Genomic DNA, 24,015 nt, shown 5'->3' on the forward strand with positions numbered 1-24,015 from the left:
CAATATGAGGAAAACTCGCGATATGCAATATCAGAGATTAAAATTGCGATAACGATATAATATGCAGTATATAAACAAACAGCAAAATAACCAAATAACCATTCCCAGTTTAAAAATTATACTCCAAATGACCCACGTTGACATGGGTTACAAACATCTAACATAATAGGGCTCCATCTGATTGGTCAACAATGTGAAGGCGTCCATCCGATTGGTCAAATGCATTAAGGGATTTGTTTGATTCGTTAAATGGTTCAAGCTGCCATTAGATTGTTTTAACACATTTAAGGTTTATGATTTATTGCGATATTTGCCGTTAGAAGCACCATGAAAACTTCTGAACTAGTGTTACCTACTACACTGCAGTGCTCTCTTCAAAACATCTGAAACAGACTAGAGCAGATTTAAGTTTGATATGGTCTATTTTCAGTCATTGAAAAGTGTAGAAATAAGTGATGTCACCAGAATGCACCAAATTGCACCATATTAAAAGTTTCCGGGGGGGCAGGCCTCCCTAAAGTTGCAAGCACCTGCGGAGCGGCGGGTCCCGCTATGCGCGGTGTCGGGCCAGTAACTTTCAGGCAGGGCCAGTAAGTTTCAAAAACTACTGGCCCTGTGGGCCAGTGCAAATTTCTGGGCTATGTCAACCCCTGCATGACCCATTAGATTTTGTAGAGTATATAAAAAGGAAGTCATTGCTGCAGATAAATCATTAAGATGGAATTTCTCAACCACGTTTTTACTATAAAAATAAATTATTTTAATTTGGACAAATTACATTTTTACTTTGACATACTGTAGTATATTACTGCCCTGTTTCAGGCTACCATGAAAATAATGAGCAGCTCCAGATGACAAATCAGATAAATGACGGGCAACCTTTCATTGCCATAACCATTAAGTAAAAAGTGCAGCGGCAAAATAAATGTTTTTAATATTGCCATTTCTATATAGTAAAGGTGGACTTAAATTACCAGTAAACAGGAAGGTAGCCTAGGGTTTTCTTCTTTATTCTAATTTGCAGAGTTAGCATGAGTTTCTTTTATTGTAATTCTTGAAATGCCAAATAGCTCAAAAGTTGACCTTGACTTAATGCTCACTTTTACAAGTGCTCTGTTGTATAATTTTCTATTTTTTGTTGCTTTTATTGGGTCTAATTTTTAATTAACAAACACATTTAACAACCAGTCCCCAGTGGTTAATTTATGAACTGCTTTAACAGCTTCAAAACTTAATTGTAAGAACTAAAGTGCTCCCATCTGGTCAAAGAAGACACAAAAAATGAAAACATTGAACAACTTGTTTAACCCTTTAACACCAGAGCTTTCCCTCCAGTGTTTACATTCTTCCGACTACTGTAACTCTAAATTTTGGTGGATTCTGAAGCGTAGAAAGCAGCCTTGCGCTGATATTCAGCACTTTACATTAGTGAAGTGCTTACGCAATCGAGTGAATCAGCTGATTCTGTTGCAGAAAAAAAACGCTTTGGGCCATCATAAAAAATGCTTTTCTCTGCGTCTGAATTAGCTGATTGACGTTGATCACGTTAACAGTCAAAGAGTTGTGGTAGTCCAAAGAGTTTGTCATTTAGGGGTCACCAGTGACATCTACGGTGTTAAAAGGTTAACAGGGGAAAAAATGAGGCTTAAAGGATTGTTTCTGAAGACAATTTGACTTTACTCCCACTCTCTGTTCAGATCTTAGTGTCAGGTCAGGGGTAGCAGTGTCATTAATACTCTATCTTAATCACATCTTTTTTATTATAGTTTGGTGGGTGTGTATCTCTGGGGCCCGGCTCATAGCAAAGATCCAATTCATCTTTTAGCGGTTGAACGCGCACTAATCTGTGCACAGATCTAACTGGTACCAAGAGCTTAGTGTTCCTCATTCCATCGCATCACCTCGAAATGTCCTTCTGCTGAGTTTGCTAAATGACTGACCGTGTGTGTGCATTTAGTCTCACATAAAAGGAGCTCATCTCGTGCTCCCAGATGAGCCACCACTTCCATGATACTGCCTCTACTGCTATACCAGCTGCAGAACACTAAAGGCAAAATCAGATAAGCAGTTTGTCCATTTCTCATTGTGTAGCTCACACATGTCAGAGGAGAATAAGGGGAAAAAAAACAATCAAAACGGAATCCACAAGACTGGAACTAATGCATGCCTTTTGGCAAGTTACCAAATAAAGACCTCAACTAAGAAAGTCCTGTAACAACCTCCTTTTGCACATTTATATCTTTCATGTCCCCCGGTAGACCAAATGTGTCTCGTGCAGTATAGAGAGACATATAGAGGTGCAGCCATGCAATCGATACATCCATCTGAGAAATGAATTAAAAAAAAGTCAAAAAGGCCAGAAAGTTGTTTTAGTGATTAGTTGAGAGTGCACAGCAATGCCCCTGGCTAAGAAAAATATAGATTTAAAAAAGTAAAAGCGACATTTTCCCAGTAAAAATAAACAAATAAATAAACATGGATTGCAAAGGCATTGTTAAATAGCATTTGTGTTGTTATGGCCATGGTCCTTTATGTGATTCTTAAAACAGTGCAATGGTGTCTGACAAATGGATGATAATGCAGAATTCCCTGGGCAGGGTCTGCTTCGTAGGCAAAGAAGAACCTAACTGTCACTCAGTTTTCTGAACCCTAAATGAAACCACATCTCTGTCGGGCAGCCGGTGGCTCCAATGGCTAAGCACACCTGCCCCATGGCCCCCACACTGGGGTTACCGGTGCTCCACAGTATGGGGCCTGCTCTGCAACTGGCCGAGTGGGTGGGCGGTTTCCCTCGCTCAGACTGCGTAGGTCCTTTTGCAGGGGGTGCTTCGGAGTCCGGGGTTCTCCTGCCCCCTCTCTCCTGGTCTGGCCGGTCGTGCTTGGGAGGATCTGGGCCCCCCAATGAACACATGGTGCACTTTGGCTGCGTGCTCGCAACTCCACCACCCCACGTGCACACCGTCACACTGCTCCCTATCTGCTTTATCCCTCGCTCCTACCGCACAGTGTATTGACAGACGCAACAGATATCCTCTGCTTATCTTAGTGTCAGAGTTTCACTCATGAATGTAAAATTTGTCTTTCCAGCAGATTCTGCATAAATATTGTGAACCTTAAAATCATAACCTACTCAAAAGGGTAGCTTGGCACTCTTCCCTCTGTAAAAAAAAAGTATATAGATAAATATGTATATAAAACATAAAATGTTATAAAATAAAATAGAAAATAAGGGGTTTATAGGAATATACACCTTGGCTATCAGAAGATGCATAACCCCTTATTGTAATAATATGATCTGTCCAACACAAAAGGCCTTCAGTTCTTATCGTTTGATCAGTTGTTGGACAAGAAAAGTTAAAAAAAATTAAGCCACCAAATATTCTGCCTCTTTCCTTTGTTTCTTCATAAATAAATCACAATATTAACTTAATGTAAAATAAATGTTGGCACACTTTGTGTAGAACCCCTCTATTTAAATCCCCATGCAGTAAGTTGGGTCCGGAAAGCAGATCCAGTCTAATTGTTAATCAGAACTTGGACAAACACTATTATTCGAAAAGATTTGGGGGAAAAAAAGACAAAAGGATTTTTATAACACAGATGACTATTTATAAAGATTTGAATGATTAAATTAATGAACTGATGCTATTAACTTCTCGTGCATTTATTCTTTCAAATTAAAGCCTCTCTTAATGTAGATCTAATCATTGCTTCTGTATTTTTCGGACTATAAGTAGAAAAGGCAACAAAAAAAAAAAAGCATGATAAAAAAAAAAAAAAATTCATATGTAAGTCGCACTTTTGGGATAAATTCTTTTAACAAAATATGGAAATAAGAATGATCCAGGTTATTGAAATTGAAATTATGATAACAAAATAGATGATTCAATAACATATGTGCACTTCACTATCATTAACACATTGATGTTATTGGTACTGAGTAATTCAGATAACCATAGCATAAAGAACATGCTAACATGTCAACAAAACTCTTTGTATCGTTTTAAATGACTGAATCTGTTGAATTCTTCATTTTCCTTTGTGTCTCTTTGCAACAAGTTCAACAAGTCTCTTTGTGTCCCTGCTCAAAAATGCAAAACAAAAAAAATATTAATAAAATAGAACACAACTTATACTTGGCAAAATAATAAGTGAACCTGTACTTTAGACATGCATTTGCTGAAAGTAAAGTATATGATGTAGCTGAGCTGTGGATGCTGAGATTGCATGTTTGGCATCCTTAATCACAAAGTATGTTCAAAGTGAAGGAGGGAAAGACATACAGGTTCTGTAGAAGCCTGAGGCTTTTCAGACAGCTGCTGAGGATGTGGCAGAAAGAAGCCGTCAGGCCATAAGCTGCAAAGCACAGACCTTTGAATTTAATTAATTTATTCCTTTAATTATAAACGGTGTATCTTTGAAAACCCTGAGGATACAATTCTTCTATGTGCATGGTTAACAGAAATATTTGCCAACTAAAAAAGTTTGGATTCAAATATATATGTTAACCCTTTTGCATCCATTGTACTTTAGATCCAAACAAGTGTAGCATTTTAATAAACGCCTAGCAGTACTGCAGGCCTACTCACTAGGACTGCACAATAAAACGCACATTTATGGTTATTGCGATATCAAGCTGTGCAGTACGCATTTCGCAAAAGACGCCGAAAATTGCATTAAATGGTAATCTTAAATGTGCTCAAACAATCTTTTTGCAGCTTGAAGTATTTAACGGATCAAATAAATCCCTTTATGCATTTGACCAATCGGATGGCCCTCTTTTATGTTCGATGCTGGCCTCCTATGTAGACAAGGGTCATTTAAAAAGTAATTTAAGTTATGTTGACTTTTATTTAAATTAAACTGTTGCAGTAAAATGGAAATGATATATTTAGTTGTTTTACCATTTGTTCATGCAAAATATCACAATATTGATCCCTAATATCGCAAATTGCATGTTTTCCTCATATAGTTCAGCCCTACTACTCACATTAAAAATGTGTGGTTTTTTTATGTTTATTTAGAAAAAAATCTATAGAATATTCTAGACATATTTGAGCTTTAAAAAAAAAACAAAAAAAAAACAACAACATTTTGCTGGGAATTGAAATGGTTCTTTAGTTTATAGTTGTAAATTAAAAACCAGCAGCCAAAGACATTTTCCATCTGTTATAGAATCCTTCAAATCCTTAAAAAATGTAAATCTGTGAAAGTGAGAATGTTCTAAAGGATTTTTACTCTTTTCCATCCACCTCTTGTGATTCCCGGAAGGATTAAAAGTTTTTTACATAAGCAGATGGAGGTTTTTTTCTCTTACATTCCTTTAAGAAAAATGATCCCTTCAGTAAATGTGTTCTCTAACTGCTTTATATTTGCAACATAAAAGTCTATTTTTAGACCACTGTTTAACAAGGAGCTTAAATTATAATGGGAATCCAAAGATATACACTGGTAGCGTTATTCCATTGATCCTGGTTGATATACTTTCAGTAAAATCACCAGAACATTATTGGCAAAAAAACTCCCACACTACTTGTCTTAATTGGCAAATATTAGTAAAGACTTTAAATGTGAGTAAAAAAAACAACAGATTTGTGGTTATTGAGCTCAAATAGGCATTGAGCAATAACAGAAAAGTCAAATGCAAAAGACTAAAACTAGAAAGTCCTGATATCCGTTTTAGTTTCCTTCCCTTTACTTCCGCCTTTTTTATTCTTCTTTTTTATTAAAAGGAAATGTGTGAAGCAGAACAAGCACTCCCTCAGTAAACATAGTGTGTTATTCTTTAGACACTTATCTTGGAAAGAAAAAAAAAAGTGCCTAAAATGAAAGCGATTAAAGGTTCCTCTGGATGTTCAGGATAAACCTTGCTCCCATTGGTGCATTTAATTTGATTTTGTCTGCCTAAAATAAAAATAAAAATGGAATTTTATTTTTTTTCCACATTATTCTCATTCAGAGTGTGACAAAAGACTGTGTGTGTATTGAAATGTTTTAGTGGATAAGGTCAAATGTGTGAACTCTCTGGCCCACAGGGCTGTTGGAGTCTCTGGATAAAAGCATCAGTGTGATTAACAAAAAAGCAGGGTTGAGAACTAAAAATTCCTGTGTTTTTGTTAAGGATACACAGGAGAATTCTGTAATGACCTGGCCACTGGCCTCGTTGTATTGTCACTTCTCTAACTCAAATCAATAGTGACACTTCCTTGGAGCAGATTGCACTTCCTGACAATTGTTGCCAAATGGTGGGGAAGCTAAGAACACACTGAACGGTGGGAAAGAGTTAAAGTGGGATTTCTTTTGCTATGGGGGGAAATTAAGTCTAAAAAAAGATCTGACTCCAATTTGACAAATAAATCAGACAGAACTGATAAAGAAAAACATGCTCATCTTCCTTGCCCAACCATTGATTTTGTTCTGAATGTAGCTATGAAGTGATTCTGTCGTAATTTTTTCGGCGATACGGACGTCGTCACGTCAGAACCAGAAATTGCATCTGATTGGCCAGTTTATATTTTGAATAATTTGCAGAACAGAAAACATATGAAAAAAATAGGATTAACAAGAAAAAGTTAGAAGAATAGTAGAAGAGCAAGAATGGCTTTTCTGACAAATGTAATGACAGAGTAACAGCAGCTTGTTTCTCAAAGAAGAAGATTTGGCTTCTAGGAGACAGCAGGCACTTCTTGTTTGAAAAGTAAGGGGTGGGGGGGGTGGGGGGGTCACTCAGTCCAGTTCACATACACGGTCAATAGTCCACAGGAGTGGAACATAAGTTCAACCCTAAAAAAAAACAAAACACTAAGTAAAAATCCATTCATTCATCTTCTTCTAAGCCTTTTCGTCCCTTTCGGGGTCATGGAGCTGCCGGAGCCTATCCTGTCTACTCGTGGGCGAATGCAGGGGACATCCTGGACAGGTTGCCAGTCTGTCGCACGACCACAATCACACACCTATGCACACTCGCGTTCACATCAGGGTCAATTTAGAGTAACCAATTAACCTAAGAAGCATGTTTTTAGACGGTGGAAAGCCAGAGTCCACGGAAAAAAACCCACGCATGCACGGGGAGAACATGCAAAATCCACAGAAAGTTTACAAGCAGTCTTGTCTACCTTAAACTCTTGTCAATGTATATAGCCCCTGCCTAAAGTCAGTCCTCCAGCTCTGTTACCTACAGTTGCCACAAATTAGTTGCGTAGAGTCATTTTTCTGTCAAAAGAAACTTTGTTTCAGCTCAGATAGTGCACATCACAATTTTCCAAAAAAGCACATGTCGAAGCAAGGAGAGAAAACGGTGAGCAAACGCTTTGAAAGGCAGTAAAACATTTTGAAAGAGAAATGACAAGGCTGAAGACAAAAGCAAATCAGAGGAGCAATTTCCATTACAAACGTCTGCAGGAAGGTAAAGGGATGAGACTGAGTGGAAGCACCCATTAGGCTGTTGTGGGAACAATAAAACTCCTGACAAAACCAGAGCTCTTCACTGCAAGGAAGTAAGCACAGATGACAGAGGATGTCAATAGCTCCTTTCCATAGTCAGCAGCCCTATTACCCATCCAGCTGCTGATTGTACTGCTCTAAAACCTTCTTCACTCCAGTGGTTCACATGATTGGACTGCCAGAGACAAGACGGCCAAGAATTACCCCCCCCCCCCCCCCCCCCCCCCCCTTACACACACACACAGACACACACGCACGCACACAAAATCCCTTTTCTTCCCTCTTCGTGCCCAAAACGGTGCACGGGCAGATTTTTCAAGCAATGTTTCCATTAACACAAACATACATATTCCATCTTCAAACCCAGAATCATTACACCCAACTTATACTGTAGAGAGTAAATTTAATTAAAAAAAAACATTTTTATAAATTAACTCCAGCTCATGCTTATGGATTATCCAGGAGAGGAAACAGATATACAGCCTCCTGTCAATACATGCATTTATTGTCTTGCACAAGACCTGCATGACTCAACTTCTAACAAAAGGTCAATGCCATAAATACTGGACTCAGAAGAAAAGAAATAAAGTAAAAAGGAAATAAAGAAAAGAACCACTGAGAAGTCCTATCCTTGAAAAAGGGGAAATAAAAAAAGAAAAAGTCAGGAAAAAAGAGAAATCGTGGGGCATTCATGTGACAAGTGACATTGTAAAAGTTAAAGACAAAATTAATCCGTTGATAATCATCACTGCTATTATATTTCATAGCTCAAAGGAATATATGCTAAACATAAAATAATGAGTTTCACCCTTAAGCATCCATCAGTAACAGTAAGCCTGACAAGTACCGGTAATTCTTAGAAGAAAACTGGCTTTCCTTTAGTCAAAATACAGGCAGCAATGTCAAAAAACAGAACAAATTAATCCCCAAATACTTGCTATTCTGCTAAAATCTTCAATTATGGAGGAAGAAAGAAGTGCGATGATTTTTTGGAATACATGGAGTTGCCTGTTTTTCCCCCTAATTTTTTAATATTTGATGAGGGAATATAGATATAATCAGTACACTTTTGCGTGGTTAATTAATCATAAAAAGGCCTGAATAAACACTAAAACAAAAATAGTCCATTAATCTTCCACAATGCTGATTTTTGTACTGCACATTTTTTAATATGTAATCTATTTTCCTGAGTAGAAGTTGCATTTTTTTTTAATAGTTTGGCCAGGGGTGCGACTTATAGTCTGGAGCGACGTACTGTGATTTGTTTTTTACATAAATAGGCTCATATATTTGTTAGTTCCCCACTAACAGCTTGCCCTTTAGCAACAACAACTAGAATGCCCTGCAAGTGTGTTTATCAGTATTTTCTACTGACAGCAAACAGAAGAAGCACCATCCAAAACAAAAATGGTGGAGAATCTGATCGTTCTCCTCCTGAACTTTATGAAGTTTATCGAGACATTATTATTCTTGTTTTTAATTTTTTTCTAATGAAAGTCATCACACTGGGTAAAAGTGACATGGAAGGACAGTGTCTGTGAAGACTCTCATTCATCTAGCTTTTTTCCATCGCACTTGTAGGTTTAAAAGTCGTCATCTAAAAGATGTCATCTTATTTGAAATCAGACAATATTTGCTTTCAGTGTTGCATTTTTAAACACAGCTGTAGGTGAAATCTGAAATACCATAAAGTCTTTCATACCCAAACTGGTTTATCTGTATCACTTTAATTGCTTTAGAAAAAGTACACAACTAAAAGTGTCCAAAGTTTAACAAAAAAATAGTGTCTGCAGAGTGTAGTATTACTATTACATGTAAACTGGAGCACCGCCCTTTCTCTACAGACAAATGGAATCAACAGTATCAATCTCATGTAAAACAAACAAGCCCGTTGCACCTTTTGATGTTCCCCTGCACTGTTAAGTCAATTTCATTCATCTTTTTAAAATTCCTGCCCACAGACAGCGTTCTCTGCAGGCAGGATTTGCCTCGCAGCTGTAACAAAAGGAATTACTGTGGCAGCGGCAGCCACTGCAGCTCATTTTTCAGATGGTTTCCTCCATGGGGCTAAGGTGCCAAATGTGTGGGCATTATAAAGTTGCTTGGAATGTGGTGACCTACTTGAATGAACAGGCAGAAGAGCGATAAAAAGTGTCCAAACTCCATTAAGGCCTGCCGATAACAACTTTCAGGTTATGAACTTATTTAATACTTAAATTACAAAAGAGGCACATACGACTTTTTTATTGGGCCTTCAAAAAAAAAAAAACATTTCCTGTCACATAAAGAGATGAACTATGTTTACTCTTAATATGGAGTGTTAAAACTTTTAAAGATGAGATCAAAGAAAAAACATTTTTCTCACATTTACAAGTGATTACATTTGACAGATTAATACATTTCAGTTAAAAATGTGGTCAGAGTCTGTTGTTCTTGGACAAATTAAGTTAATTGAGTTAAGATGTATATATATTTAATTTGATAAATTACATTTCCTGCTAAAAAAAAACGTTGGTACAACTGCTTGAGCTAAGATTTGAAGTTCTTTCGGCAGAAATTAATTGGTGAAGTTGATCAAACATCTAGATCATAACAATCTATTATTGATAAGATCTGCTAAGTTTTTGCTTATATTTCAGTCAGGGAGTTAATAATGAGCTGGTTTATGACCTTATTTTTTTTTTATAAAATTGATAAAATTATCTAAATGTTATTTCTCTGCTATTGCAATCTTAAGTTTTGATTTCTCAACTTTTACCCATTTTCGTGCACACTGATTTTTTTCGTAGTAACTACGTTTACAGAAATGCCACCAACAGCATTTAGAGGTTGTCAGTGTTAATCACAAATTTCCCAAATGGCAAATTAGAACTTTAAATAGGATGGAATAAAAAGAGAAAATGCGGAAGTTCTGTGGGTTTTTGGAAAAGCCTTGTTGATGCCAGAGGTCAGGGGAGAAGGGCCAGACTGGTTCCAGCTGATAGAAATGAAACAGTAACTCAGAATAGCATCTCTGAACGCACAACACATGAGGCAGGTGGGCTATAGCAGCAGAAGACCACACCGGGTGCCACTCCTGTCAGCCAATAACAGGAATGAGGCTACAGTTTACACAGGCTCACCAAAATTGGACAATAGAAGATTGGAAAAACATTGTCTGGTCTAATGAGTCCATTTCTGCTGCAACATTCAGATGGTAGGGTCAGAATTTTGGATCAACGACACGAAAGCATGGATCCACCCTGCATTGTATAAACAGTTCAGCCTGGTGGTGGTAGCGTAATGATTTGGGATATTTGTTTGGCACACTTTCGGCCCCTTAGTACCAATTGAGCATGGTTACAACACCAAAGTACCTAAGAAACAAATATCTGCACCAGAATTCACCTACACCAGGGATTGGAAACTCCAGGTCTTTAGAGCTGCATTCCTGCATGTTTTCAAACATACCCTGCGCTGGCATGTCCGAATTGACAGGACAAATCTAAATGAGGTAATCAGTAATGACTAGGGCTTGGAAATCATGCACACATACCTGCCCTTGAGGCTTGAAGCTGCCCATTCCAGACCTAGCCCCTCCCTTTTACGTATAGCAAATTATTCCAGTTCAAACCAAACAGCCCAGCATGATCTGTACAGCAAAATGTTTCCTCAGATCATCTACTTTGCTTGGAACAGAGTGGGAGTTTTTTTTCAGATCAAACAATTAAACTATGGGTCCATGTGACCACAAGAATCTGTGAGTGAAAGAGGCAACAAAAATTGAAACAGCAACACTGAAAAACATCAAAAAATAAATAAATCCTAGCAAGAACCTATGCAACTGTTATAGTGATGTAACAACTGATTACAGTTTCAATAAAATATGTTTAAAAATCATCTCTTGAACAAAAGTCATTTTTGAAATCTGACCACTTTTTCATTAAGTCCTTGATAGAAAAAATCTGGCCAAAGAGCTGAATTCTCCTTTGCGCAATAATTTTGCATAACATTTCACACCTATGAATCAAAGGAGCCCCCCCGAAATAAAAGGCTTATGAGTTCTTCCCCTATTCTGCCTCCTTCAGTAAGCTTTGATGCCCCACATTTACCATTGCCCTTTTCTGTTTGGCCCCTGTTACCATATTTTAACAAATGATTCAAAGTAAAACAGAATAAAACCCAAAAACTTACCAAGTTGGTTGCTGTGGATGGCATGCATCTCATCTTGGCTCTAAAAAAAAAGAGGAAAAAATAAGGATATTTTTTATCATTCAAAGAGATTTATATTATTAATAATAAACCATGTATAACCACTTTTGCTGTAGTGACACAAAAAATGTTTGCATGAAATTGGTCATTTCTGCTAAATACTCCCATTTCCTCTTCTTAATAACTGATGAAGAATTAATGATTCTAAGTATAGAGTCCCCTAAGGCTTATTTGGTCAAATAATTGGCGATCCTCCCTGTCATTAGTTCTTCTTAATTGTGTGAGTGTTGCGCCTGCAGCGTTTAAGCCCAGAGCATGCAGCTCAATTAAGGCACTGTTCCACCTCTGGATTTGCCGGTACTTGCAGCGAAACCACGGACAGATAAGTAAATCAATCACAATTTGATCTTCTTACTGTCATCTTTAAGAGAAACAAAGAAATGTCAGCTTTAAGAAAAGAAAAGAGCAGACAATTGTTGGGTTTTTTAGAGCTCCACAGTGAGACGGACAAAGCCTTAATAGGTGACAAAGACTTTGATTTATGACTTCCCATGGACTAACAATCATTTCACTGGTGAGGTTTCGCAGGGTTTCTCCAGAGAGCTAAAATCATGTTTTAACCCTTCGCTGTGGAATAGTGGTTACAGGGAACTACAGTGGTGTCAAGCAGTCTGTATATGCAGAACTCAGCTAATTAAGATGAAAGGCAATTGTTATAATTTAAAACATCTTGCTTTAGCTAATTATCTTTGCATAAACAGTCCTATAAAACTGTTCGGAATGCGTGTGATTTAAAATGCTGTTTCCTTATTTTCATAACAGAGTGAGGCAATGTGTTCTTCAGGTATAAACATTCACATTCATTGTAAGAGTTAGCGTCCGTTTCAGTCTTCACAGCTTTCAGGTTATCAGAGCTGAAGACAAATATATGTGCAGTCAGACGAGATCATAACGGTGCAATTTGATTTCTAGGCTTGATTGGCTTAATTGGTTGCAGCAGCGTCGGTGTTGCCCGCAAGGTTTCTGTCTCATCCAATCAGACACCCCTCGTTTGAGATCATTCCAGCTGATGAAAGAAAGCACATCTTCAATAACGTGTCTTCTTCAGCTCGCGAGGCAATAATATGACCCGTTTTGGAGGAATTGCTTTGAAAATCTCCCTTTAAAAGATAGAAACGCATTCGATAAAAGGATCTCTAAAAGCTTGACGCAAATGATGACAGCAATTTCAAAGCATACCACCATAATTGCACAGAGGTTTCTAAAAGTTGGTTTGTGGGAGAGAAGGTTGAAAAGGTAATGGGTGATACCAAAAAGGACCAAACAAGATTTAAGAGAGTAAATAAAATACCCGTAATTTCCGGACTATAGAGCGCACCTCATTATAAGCCGCACCCATTCCATTTTAAAGGATAAAACATTTTATACATAAATAAGTTGCGCCTGTCTTTAAGCTGCATGTGCCCACATTGAAACATGTGTTCTAGAATGAAGATGTGTATGTGCTGAAACCGCGAGTCGTGTGTTTAAGAAAGAGGGGAGAGAACATGCAGCGCAAAAAGGAGGCTCTCACTCACTCTGATCCGCTCCTTCCTGTTACACACGCAGTGCGCTGACACACACATACTCATTCTACAACACCTATATAGTTAGTTCATTGGTAGTGGTTAGTTGTTACTGATATTTGTTAATAAAGATTAGTGCGTTGGAAATATTACTTGTACCGTTATTCATTTGCGCCCGGGGATTTTGTGTTGGGGGGTTAAACCGCGACACCGCAACTCCTGCTGCTTCATCACCGCCGTGATCAAAAATCCCACACCGTCACAGCTCTATTCCAAACAGTGCCTGTGATGCAATATGGTAGTAACAGCATTAACAGGGCCGGTTAAAAAAACATACCGGTAAAAGTCACTGAGAGAGAAAAAAAAAAAAACTTAAAAGGTGCGCGTGCGCCTCTGCGTGGCACTGAAACCATTGAAGTTTTCCTCCTCAGTGTCGGATTGGAACAGCGTCAGATATTCTTTACCACACTCTCTCTGTCTCTCCTTCACTGTCGCAGCTCTAGTTAAAAGCTAAACCAGGCTGCACGGATAAAACGTGTGTCAATTGAAAAGTCTATGTATATGCATGTAAATGCGCGTTTTGGCTTTCGCGTTTAAAGCTCTGACATTCACTCGTAGCTACACACATTTCTAAGACCGTTTTTGGGCTGTACATACAAAAAACGCACCCACTGAATGCGCGTTGAAAGTTAAACCAGGTTGAAGTTTAACCAATCGGGGAATCAGATTTGGTAGTGACATTTAGATGGCGTCCTTTTTAGTTCATGCAAGTGTCATATATCGGAACAGAGGTGTGAAAGTAAACGCCAAGATTTGTGAGATTTGAGCCGCATCGACATTTCCCACCAAGCGTCTTTTAAGACTAGGTGGACATGCGCTACTATTGAATCGAGACAGTCCAGTGTGAACAACGTGGGCTAAATGCGCTTTTGTCACATGCTTGGTGTGAATCGTAGCATTGGGGACATTTCTGAAAGACACTTTTTAAAATAAAACTAAACGGGCAAAAAGTTAAATTAAAATGACAATGTTTCGATCAAAGCCCTTCGATCATGGCCCAAAAAAAAGCATAGAACAAAAAATTAAAAACCAGGAAATCCATCCCTAACTAAAGATGACTGCAAAAACAACAAGTCTTGAATAAACTGGCTTTTCTCAATCTAAAAGGACGGTGGGTGAACTGACAGAAGAAGTGATGCACAATCTTTTAGGGTTGTTATAGCGTTCGGCTTTGTATGTAATAATGGCAGCAGAGCACAAGTCAATTATCTGGCAGTGAGGAAACAGCGAAACAGTGTTGTGACTGTAAGGAAAAAGGCAATTAACTCCCATGTCAGCCTTCACCAATTCAACTGGCTGCATGATAAGAAAAATAACCATTTATGTTTTCAGGGGGAGCATGAAATGTCTCCCACGTGGTTTTATATCACCATGAGCAACATTTTGCGCCATGTAAAAAAATGTGAAAGCACAAAAATGTTCCCATCTTATGGTGCACAAAGCTGTTATTAATCTATTTAAAACATAACTTGAGCGTACGCCTGCTTCATGATGCTTTCAGGGCTTTGGTAAAACACAGACTGATTGATATGGCAAAATTTGGATTTCATATTTTACTAATCAGACATATGTACCAAATTTGCTCAAAGACAGTTTTTGTGACCTTGTTAGAAAAGCACTGAATTTTATTTATTTTCAAATTTAGAAGTTTTCTGGGACAATAGCTGATGAGCGCGCCACTTTGGAATTCCAAGTGTCATCTAAAAATAAATAAATTAACAAAAAGCGTACAAACTATGAAGCATGTCTATGGATACTTGAAAATTTTAGATTTTAGGCTATTATTAAAGAATAATGAAGAAGGAAGCTTTAAATTTGGATGTGAGCTGGTTCTCTTCATGAATCTTCTCAACTGTTTCATCTCCAGCAGGTTATTCGCTCAGAATTTAGGCAGCAGTCGCTTTTTGTGTTTTAATTCCTTCCATCAGCACTCAGCACAATTCCACAGAATAAACTTGAATGTATTCAAGCTTTAGCTTAGCAGGTCAGGGGAATGTAGCCAAAACTCTGTTGTGTATTCTACAGCAGGTAAACAGAAAACCTGGCTTCTGTGATCAGGAAAATTCTGATTTCCTTTGGTATCCCAGAGAATACAGATTTTTTTTTTTAACATGCAAACAAATGCCTGCTTTCCAATAGGCTTTTATCAGAAGAGTCCCTGCATGATAAAGGCTGCAAACACTCAACTCTTGACTTTAAGCAGACAAGAGTATGAGAACAGGGGAGGAGGAGATCAAATAGTAAAGTCCTGCCTGTTTTTCCAAAGAGTCAGGCCCAACTAAAAATCCAAACTGTCTCATAAATATCTAAATATCAGTTTTATTTTTTCTGTTCTTAGTGAAATATATTGACATTGTTTTTATGATGATGATTATTATTATTACGGGAGCTTGTGTCCCGCCCAGTGTATTTTCGACATCACAAATACTCTCTTTTTCAACAGCATTTTTTTCATTTATCCCTAAGTCACAACGGTTTGGACAAAGAAATACACAGATACAATTTTGAATGTAACATTTTTTAAAATATTTCCTGTTTTTAAAAAAAAGACGACACAATTTTTTATCAGAGTGGTTCTTTGAATAAACTGTAAACACAGACACTTTCTGATCTTTCTGCTGCACACAGCATGCAAAAACACCAGTGTTCCTCTGGTCACAAACCATACATATTAAAATTGATTATTTACAACACAGATTTATGTGCTTACCGGGGAGTTTTGACATCAGCTGGGCTGATCCCATTTCTGTTTTTAGGACACCACGCTATACAGGGCTCCAGACTGCGACCACCAGAGTGAGAGAGTGTGCGACTGAATCTTACATCCATTCGCACATGTGCAACCAGTAAATTTGCCCCCCCCTCCGTATTTTTTATACATTTAACGTGAAAACGGCACGTCAATGATCAATGAAATAATCAATGAGACGCGAGCGCACACGCACGCAAACACAAACTCGCACACGTACTTATGAGACGAGAGCACACACTCGCGTAAGTGGCTAAAATGCGTGTAGGGGGAGGGGCCTAGAGATAATCGAGCGCACGTAAACATCTGTGGGAATGAAACGGAGACAAATATCATCACAACCTGTGCGTGCATCTGAGCTATGAGTAAGCGAACCATTGATTCGTTCTTCCAACCTGCGGCTGGTGTACCAGTGCCAGAGTGTACAGCAGGGGTCTCAAACTCGCGGCCCGCGGGCTATTTGTGGCCCCCACCTTGAAATGAAAGTTTAATTTTAATGCGTCCTGCCAGTTTGTATGAATGACACCTGTTCATTGTCGTGTGCGGAGCTGACAAACCAACCAATCACAGTGGAGTAAGTGACTATTGGGGGCGGGACAATGACCGGGCTTGAAAGCAGGTAACCTGACCGCCCCCTCCCCGGACGACATGAAGGAGTTCCTTACTTTCCTTTTTAGAACGTATCTATTCGCTCATAATTTTCTAAATGCATGCAGTCCGTGCTGAACTTTTCTCTGGGTCACACAGACCCGGAGGTTACGGGGGTTACGGTTAAGCGTGCGGCGTCGCATCCCCCCAACCAAACGGTTTATGCACGGCTGTCACGGCAGCACACCGCTCCCGCGGGAGTCGGGTCAGCTGAGGAGAATAAATGTCCCACACCTACATGCGTGACAGCTAACGGGGCTTGAACTTTAAACACGTGCGAGCAACAACGCGGTTTAGTCCGAGACGCACTTAAAACACGTGGTGAAAATGCAAGGATAGAAGTGTTTGAGATGAACCAGCGGCTCGCCTGGATCATTGGGTTCAGTTCAATTTAGTATTAATATTCCTCTCCCCCTTAGTATGATCCGTGTTATTATATATTTTAGATTTATTTGAATGTTTTGTAATGGATGTAGCCTATTTTTAATCAATTGGTATTTTAAATTGTTTCAATTTCTCACTTAACTACAAAAACCATCAGGACAGTTCTGTCAGTTTACCTTCTTGTTGCATCTTCAAAAGTGCAGATTAAAATGTGACACTGAATTTGAAACAGCGCATTGTAATTTCTGCATCTATTATTAAAGTATTTATTCCTAATACAGAGGAAATTAGTAGATTTGGTTAGAATGTTGATTTACGGTTTGCGCCCCTAAATTTTCTGGTTGTGCCCCTAAAATTTCAGTTGGGGGCCACTGTGCTCCTAGTGAAAAAAGTTAGTCTGGAGCCCTGCTATATGATTAAGAATTTGATTTAACATAAGTCGCATAAAGCAAAATAACAGCAAGAAAAATTAAACTAGACTGTAAATAAAATATGTAAGTAATTGCAGTCTGCATAAATGAACATAATTCCTTTACCATCTTTTTTACCTCACACACTGTAGGATCAAATCCATTCCATGATTTCTTATCTCACTTCTCATCTACATATAGTCGGTTACAACCAAAATTATAATCTAATGGATTAAGTTCTACTCCTTTTCTCATTCTACCCATGCCCAAGATGTAATGTGCATACTAACTAGATTCTTGTATGAATTTTGTTTTTCATTTTAACACAGTAATGGGCCTTAATGAGGAAAACATCCAACAATGAAAAGGGGGGGGGGGGGGGGGGGCAGGCTTACTTAAGAAAAAAGCACATCATTAATATCATTAGACCAACACAACATGTACATTTGAACATGGGCTTTATACTTTGTTAATTAGGTGATAAATATAACCTAATAAAAAACATCCTTTGAATTAAAATCACAGAAATAATTGAGCATCATTATATCATTAACATCAAGTGTGGCACCATACCGATTCATCGGCAGCATGGTTTAAGCCTCACTGAAGCATCAGCTCTTTAATACAAAAAATACTGAGGCAAATAAAAAGATCTTTGGTCCTCAGAACAAAGCTGAATTAGTCTTCAGATCAATGCAAGCCAGAATTTTATTTATTCATATTTTACTTCTCCTAAAAAGATCATTTTGAGCATAAATGTTAAATAATGTGGATTTTTTCAGATTTCTAAGAAACTTTAGAAATGTTTAAAATAATTTAAAAATTGTTTTTAAGGTAAAACCTTGTGTCAGATGATTGAATGTCAGATGATTAAGTAACTACCCTTTGGTTCTTTCCTAAAATACCCTTCTTGCTCATAAAAATTGCCACGCTCTGTGGAACGCAGAGGCTACAAATCCTTCTCTGATGAATTATCTAATAATGGTCAGCAGAGTCAACTCAGATCAGGACTTTCACTATAATTTAAAGATTAATGGCTGAGTATTAAACGTTCTGGCTTTCTAAGCTAACTCAGGTAAAAGTCTCCCTTAAACCGCCTGATATCAGGGTGCAGGAGAAATCCAACACCTGCAACTGCTAAAAAAAAATGTTCTGTGTCAACAAGTCCATCTGCCAAGGACCTTTTCTGAGCATCAATAAGGGCTCTTTGCGTGAAGCATTACAACTCTATTGTAGCAAGAAAAGCAGTTAAAGCTCAGAGGAAGCAGTCGACAGAAAAAGTGTTAACTCCTAGAGTCTACTTAAAATGATTGCGATGTACCGTAATCAAGGACACCAGCAATGACGAGCTCTTGATCCCTGCTTTTGATTTGGAACCTCTTCACACACTCTGCTTGAACTCAATGTCCCCAAGGGTGCCGAAATCCGTCAGGTTTTGTTAGCTTTTACGCTCCCTGATGGCAAGAATGATTGAAGGTTGTGGGAGTTTCTGAATTTTTACACGTTAGAGCACTTTTGAGCATCTCCAGCACCTGAAAGCATGAAAGGTCAGCTCTGTTTGACGCTTTCTTTGTGTCAGTTTGATAAAAGAACTGTAAATTTAAAATTTCATTCAATAGAAAAATGATGTGCTCCTAACTCATTTGCTTACACTGAGATTCAAAAGGTTGGCTTTTCTATTCAAGAATCAGCAAATATTGGTATTCTTGGAACTAAAGTCCCATTCCGATCATCTATTGATGTATTGTAAAAGCATTTCCATTGGTCTTTTTATAGTGATTATGCCATTTTTGGGCGAAATTTTAAAAACTGTGTCCTTTTCTAGGACAAGGTTTCTGCAGAGCATCAGTAGTTCATCAGAACGTTCCCTCAATGTTGTGAGCGGGACGGTTAAAGTAAGCCTGCACCCATTTCCCATCATCCTATTGTTTACACTCTCTTCCACTATCTTAGAGCCCCTCACACCCCCATCCTGACATTAGTAGTGCAACAAAAACGGACAAGTAATTTTGGAGCTATCCAGTTGTACAGTTTCCTTTAGAGCCAGATTTCAGCTCAGATGAGGAAAACCAAAGACGTGCATGGATGTTATTGTCTGAAAGTGGATGCATCGGAATGGAGCAGAGCCGGGAGCTTGTGGATTGCTGATTTTAGTTTGTACGTAACAACTTTGTATGTAGCAAAAGCTGCTTTTCCTAACAGTCATTTTTTGTCTACTCCTGATTTTGACAATCTGAATAAAAAAATACGCAGAAATGCTTTGTTAATCCTAATTATTTTCCTAGTTCTCCTCCATCATGAGGAAAATGCTACAAGAACATGCAAAAAGGTCCAAAACACAATTTTCATTGGAGTGGGTCTTTAAACTGTTATAAAAATCAAAACTAAAATACACTGATTTGATTAAATAATCCATACAAGTTTTTTGTACAATATTTCATTTATGATCAGTGCTTGAGAATACATTGTATTGTACCTGAAATCATTAAGAAAATAATTTCAATTGTTAAAAAAAAGATTTCTTTAAAATGTCACAAATGTATCAAAATAATAACCTGCGACTTACTAATTTTAGATTTCCTGGAGCAAAGAGATGAGACAATGTATTGTCATTTTACAAGAATGGATAAAATTGCAATCAGTGCACAAGCAGCTCAACATATAAGGCTGCTATAGGATTTACTTGTAAAAATAGAAGCTGTTGGAGCTGTTAAAAGGACAAATCTGGAACGCCTGAGCTGACCTTCTCTAGGTTAATAATCAAATCAGCTAGACTCTTTTGGGAAGTGAGGAAGTCGTTTTACCCCAAGGTATGAGCAGATATCCCACGGGTCAGATGTGTTAATAGCTTTGTAGAGAAGGAAGACAGGGAACAGTAATCACAGTAAAATGCGACTGAAATATTGACTTTAGGGAAGGGTCATGGAGACCACACTCAGGAGATCAATTCCTTTTGTCTAAATTGTTTGTTGTCAGGAGAAAAAAATGCATCTGCTCTTTCAAAGTGAAAGGCATGAATCATGTGCTTCATTTTAATGTCATAACCTTGTCTCTACATCCATTTTAAGAGTGAGACGTTAAAAGGCATGACAGAAAGGGCACTGTAGAACACAGGGAAATTCTAAACGTAGAAATAATGTCGGTTCACTTGCAGCCTCCTATGTCCGACAGTGATTACAAATCAACTATAAATATCTGTGACACATTTTACCCCAGTCCTGCATCGCATTAATGAACTTTGGAACAGCGCCACAGTGAGGAGTCACCAGGAGCAACTGACGAATTGTCTGTCAGTTCAAGGAGAGGCAGGGAATTACGGCTGCACCACAGATATTTAGCACAATACAACATTGTGCCATCACATATTTATGAATCAATAGGGTAAATTGAGAGACACCATTTCCTGCTTAATGACACAAGTGGACATTGGGATTAAAATCACCTACTATGCATTTGTTTTTTGCATGGAAATTAAGGATCTGAAATCATTAAGTCCATGCTCAGCCAATGGAAAGCACAGACAGAAATTTGATAAAGGTGATAAAAGGATTTGATAAAGAAAACTCAGCTTTGCCAGTAATTCAAAAAAAGCCATTCAGTCATAAAAGATTATTAAAAACCTAATCCACAAATATAATTTTTTATGTGCGTGTTATCATTGCCACTAAAATCCCACTCTGATCATCTTTTCAACTACTGTAAAAGTGTTCCCATAGGGCTGGGTATCATCAATAATTTACACAATCAATCCGATTCCAGAGCCTGGATTCGATTCATGATTCTTTCAATTTTTTGGATCCACTCGATTCAATTCAATTTAGATTTTACATAGTCTACACATTTGGACATGTATGTATAGAAATACATTAATAATCTATAGATGATTTCAAGATATTCATATAATCTGATACATTTCACATACTGTAAATCTGTTAAACAGACAAGCTTCAATAAAAATGTGCAGATGTTCTGCTTCTCCTGGAGGGCATTTCAGTTTGGCCACTAGGTCAAGTTCGCACTATAGCATTAAACTTTATTCCAAAAAAAAAAAAAAAAGAGCAAAAAACTGTGCTTTAGACCAAAAACGGCTACTTAAAAAAATATATTTCCTAAAAGTTTAGAAAACTTGTGCCTGTGATATAAAAGTGTTAATTTAGTCAGCAATGTATGTTTTGGTCGACCAAGCGTTAGCATTATCCGTCCTATTAGAAATTCCATTATACATTAGCATCAAGCTAGTAGACTTATCCTTTACTGCTGTGTTGCGTTAGGAAACGGAAACGCAAGAAAGACCCATCTCTACTTTTTATTATTCGTTAAAAATTCGCCTCTGAGCTGCTCTATTGGTGAGGAGAAAGCCTGTCCTCATTTCCCATCATCCCTTTGTTTACACTCCCCCACTAACTTACAGCCACTCACAACCCCAACCTAACATTACTGGTGCAACAAAAAATGGCTAACAATATCTTAGCGATCCAATCGTACAATTTTGAGACAGATTCCAACTTGGACGAAGAAAAAGGCATACATGGATCTATTATCCAGCAAGTAGAAGCATCTGAATGAAATGGAGAAAAAGGATTGTGGCCAGCCAACTGTAGCACCTACGTCGCAGAAGAGATGCTCAAAAATGAAATTTTTTAACTTATTTTCTTGATACATGTTCATCATCATAAGAAAAATGCAAAAAAAACATTTTAGAAACACCAAAAAGTAGGTTCAACTCTCATTAGACCTTTATTAAAAAAAATAAAAATAAAAAAATCATTTTTGTTGTTGTGCACACTCCAAGTTTATTTTAAAAAAATGGAGATCTTCGACTACCGAGAATGCTCTTTTTTTCTTATTTTATTTATTTATTTTTATTTAACCTTTATTTTACAAGGAAGTCTCATTGAAATGAAATATCCTTTTCAAGGGAGGCCTGGGCGGAAAGGCGCCATCACAATAAAAACATACAGTTAAAACAATAAATTAGAGAGAAAATACAAATAAAAATAATAATGTAACAACAATTAAAAGATTGAATCATGATTTATACAGTCAGGTCAAGAGTGATTTGTTTTTCTTTATAAGCTTTGAATTTTTCCCACGTAACAGGTAAAAAAAAGGACACTCCACATTAAAAGACTAATAAAACAGGAGTTAGTGTTGTTTTTTTTCATACCACTGGAGAACTGTTGCCAACAGAGATGACCAGACTGCACACATTTTTGACATTGGTCCAAGTTTGGTTGCCTGGAGTCACAAGTGACACGTTACATTGAGCACAGTTGTGTGAGTTATTTAGGGATATGCTTTGCTCTTGGTTAGGGATGGTTTTTAAACCATTAACGTCCCAAAAAAAAAATAAAAAATGAAAAAGAAACTTACCACAACAGATACTGTGCTGGACAATATCACAGAATTTGTCAATGTTTTCAGAACCGTTTCAGTGCAACAGTAATGCTGGCACGTCTGTGTTTCCAACACAATGCTGGCAAAGGCTGCAACAGGAGACAGCAAGCTTTGCACTGTAATATTTTCAGGGCCGGAGGTTTAAAAAAAAAAAAAAAAAAAGCCCAGCAGCTCATGTAATGAACCGTTTGTGCGGATCAAGATATCGTCCTGCACAAATCAGATAAGGTTAGTTTCTTTCGAAAGTTTAACACTTCATTAGGACAACAAAAAACATTTATTAACAGGTCTTAAGTGTAAGTATTGTTTGATTTGCATGTTTTATATCAAAACTATGCTAACAGGCAGAAGTAAAATAAAAAGAAAATAATGATGCATAGGGATAAGTATCACTACTAAAATACGGAATAGATTTGATTTGGATTCATGATTCAATTTGATTGCTGATATGACACAATTCAATTAAACTTGGATTCATTTTAACAATTTACATCCAAAATCAATCATGTTGGCTTATGAAAAGAAAGAAAAATGTTTTCGCGGAACTTGTAACTAAACTCAAAGGTGGAACTCTCAAAAACAAAATAGTGAAATGTAACATGAGTTAAGAGAAAACTAATGACCAAATAAGAATTAGTTTTTTGCCTTAGGAAAAAAAAAAAGTCAAAGTAATCCTATCATCTTTTGATCCATTTTAAAAATGTTGCCAGCAGTAACGTATAGGGATATGTCCATCATCAGAAAATTCCTACAAGAACGTGTTAATACACCAAAAACACAATTTTCATTGGAGTGGATCTTTAAACAAACGACTAGTTTTTTTAAACTTAGTTCCAATAATATTAATCATTTAAGTGGCTTGGATATTTCTTTATGCATTATTCTATATAGGCACAACTTTGTTATTTCAATTAATTAGAGGTGTAAAATTAAACTGATTGTAGTCAAACTTCAGCTTTTAGATAGATGGCATAATGGAGGACACCTGAATACTTTTGCATACAGAGAGGTTCTGGGAACTAAAAGCTGCTACGGTCTCGTGGCTCCAAATCAAGACAGCATCACCTGGCCAACACCACACCATAATTAACATATTTTCTAGCTCGCCATAACTATAGATGAACATCTTGCTTGTTCAGCTTGTTGGTTCACCGGTAACTGGGACGAT

General features: G+C 37.5%; 1 protein-coding gene across 2 annotated transcripts in view; it reads right to left on the reverse strand.

Moving 5' to 3' along the window:
* The window catches only part of LOC101156344 (beta-1,3-glucosyltransferase), a 79,393-nt gene that overhangs the window by 39,346 nt on the left and 16,032 nt on the right, over positions 1-24,015 (reverse strand). For both annotated transcript variants that reach the window (XM_020708133.2, XM_004075301.4), the window contains exon 3: positions 11,617-11,656. In XM_020708133.2, the coding sequence (XP_020563792.1) occupies positions 11,617-11,656 (40 nt within the window). The remainder of the gene's footprint in view (positions 1-11,616; positions 11,657-24,015) is intronic.

Source organism: Oryzias latipes, chromosome 13 (genome assembly GCF_002234675.1).
Source record: "Oryzias latipes chromosome 13, ASM223467v1".
NCBI classification, from domain to species: domain Eukaryota; kingdom Metazoa; phylum Chordata; class Actinopteri; order Beloniformes; family Adrianichthyidae; genus Oryzias; species Oryzias latipes.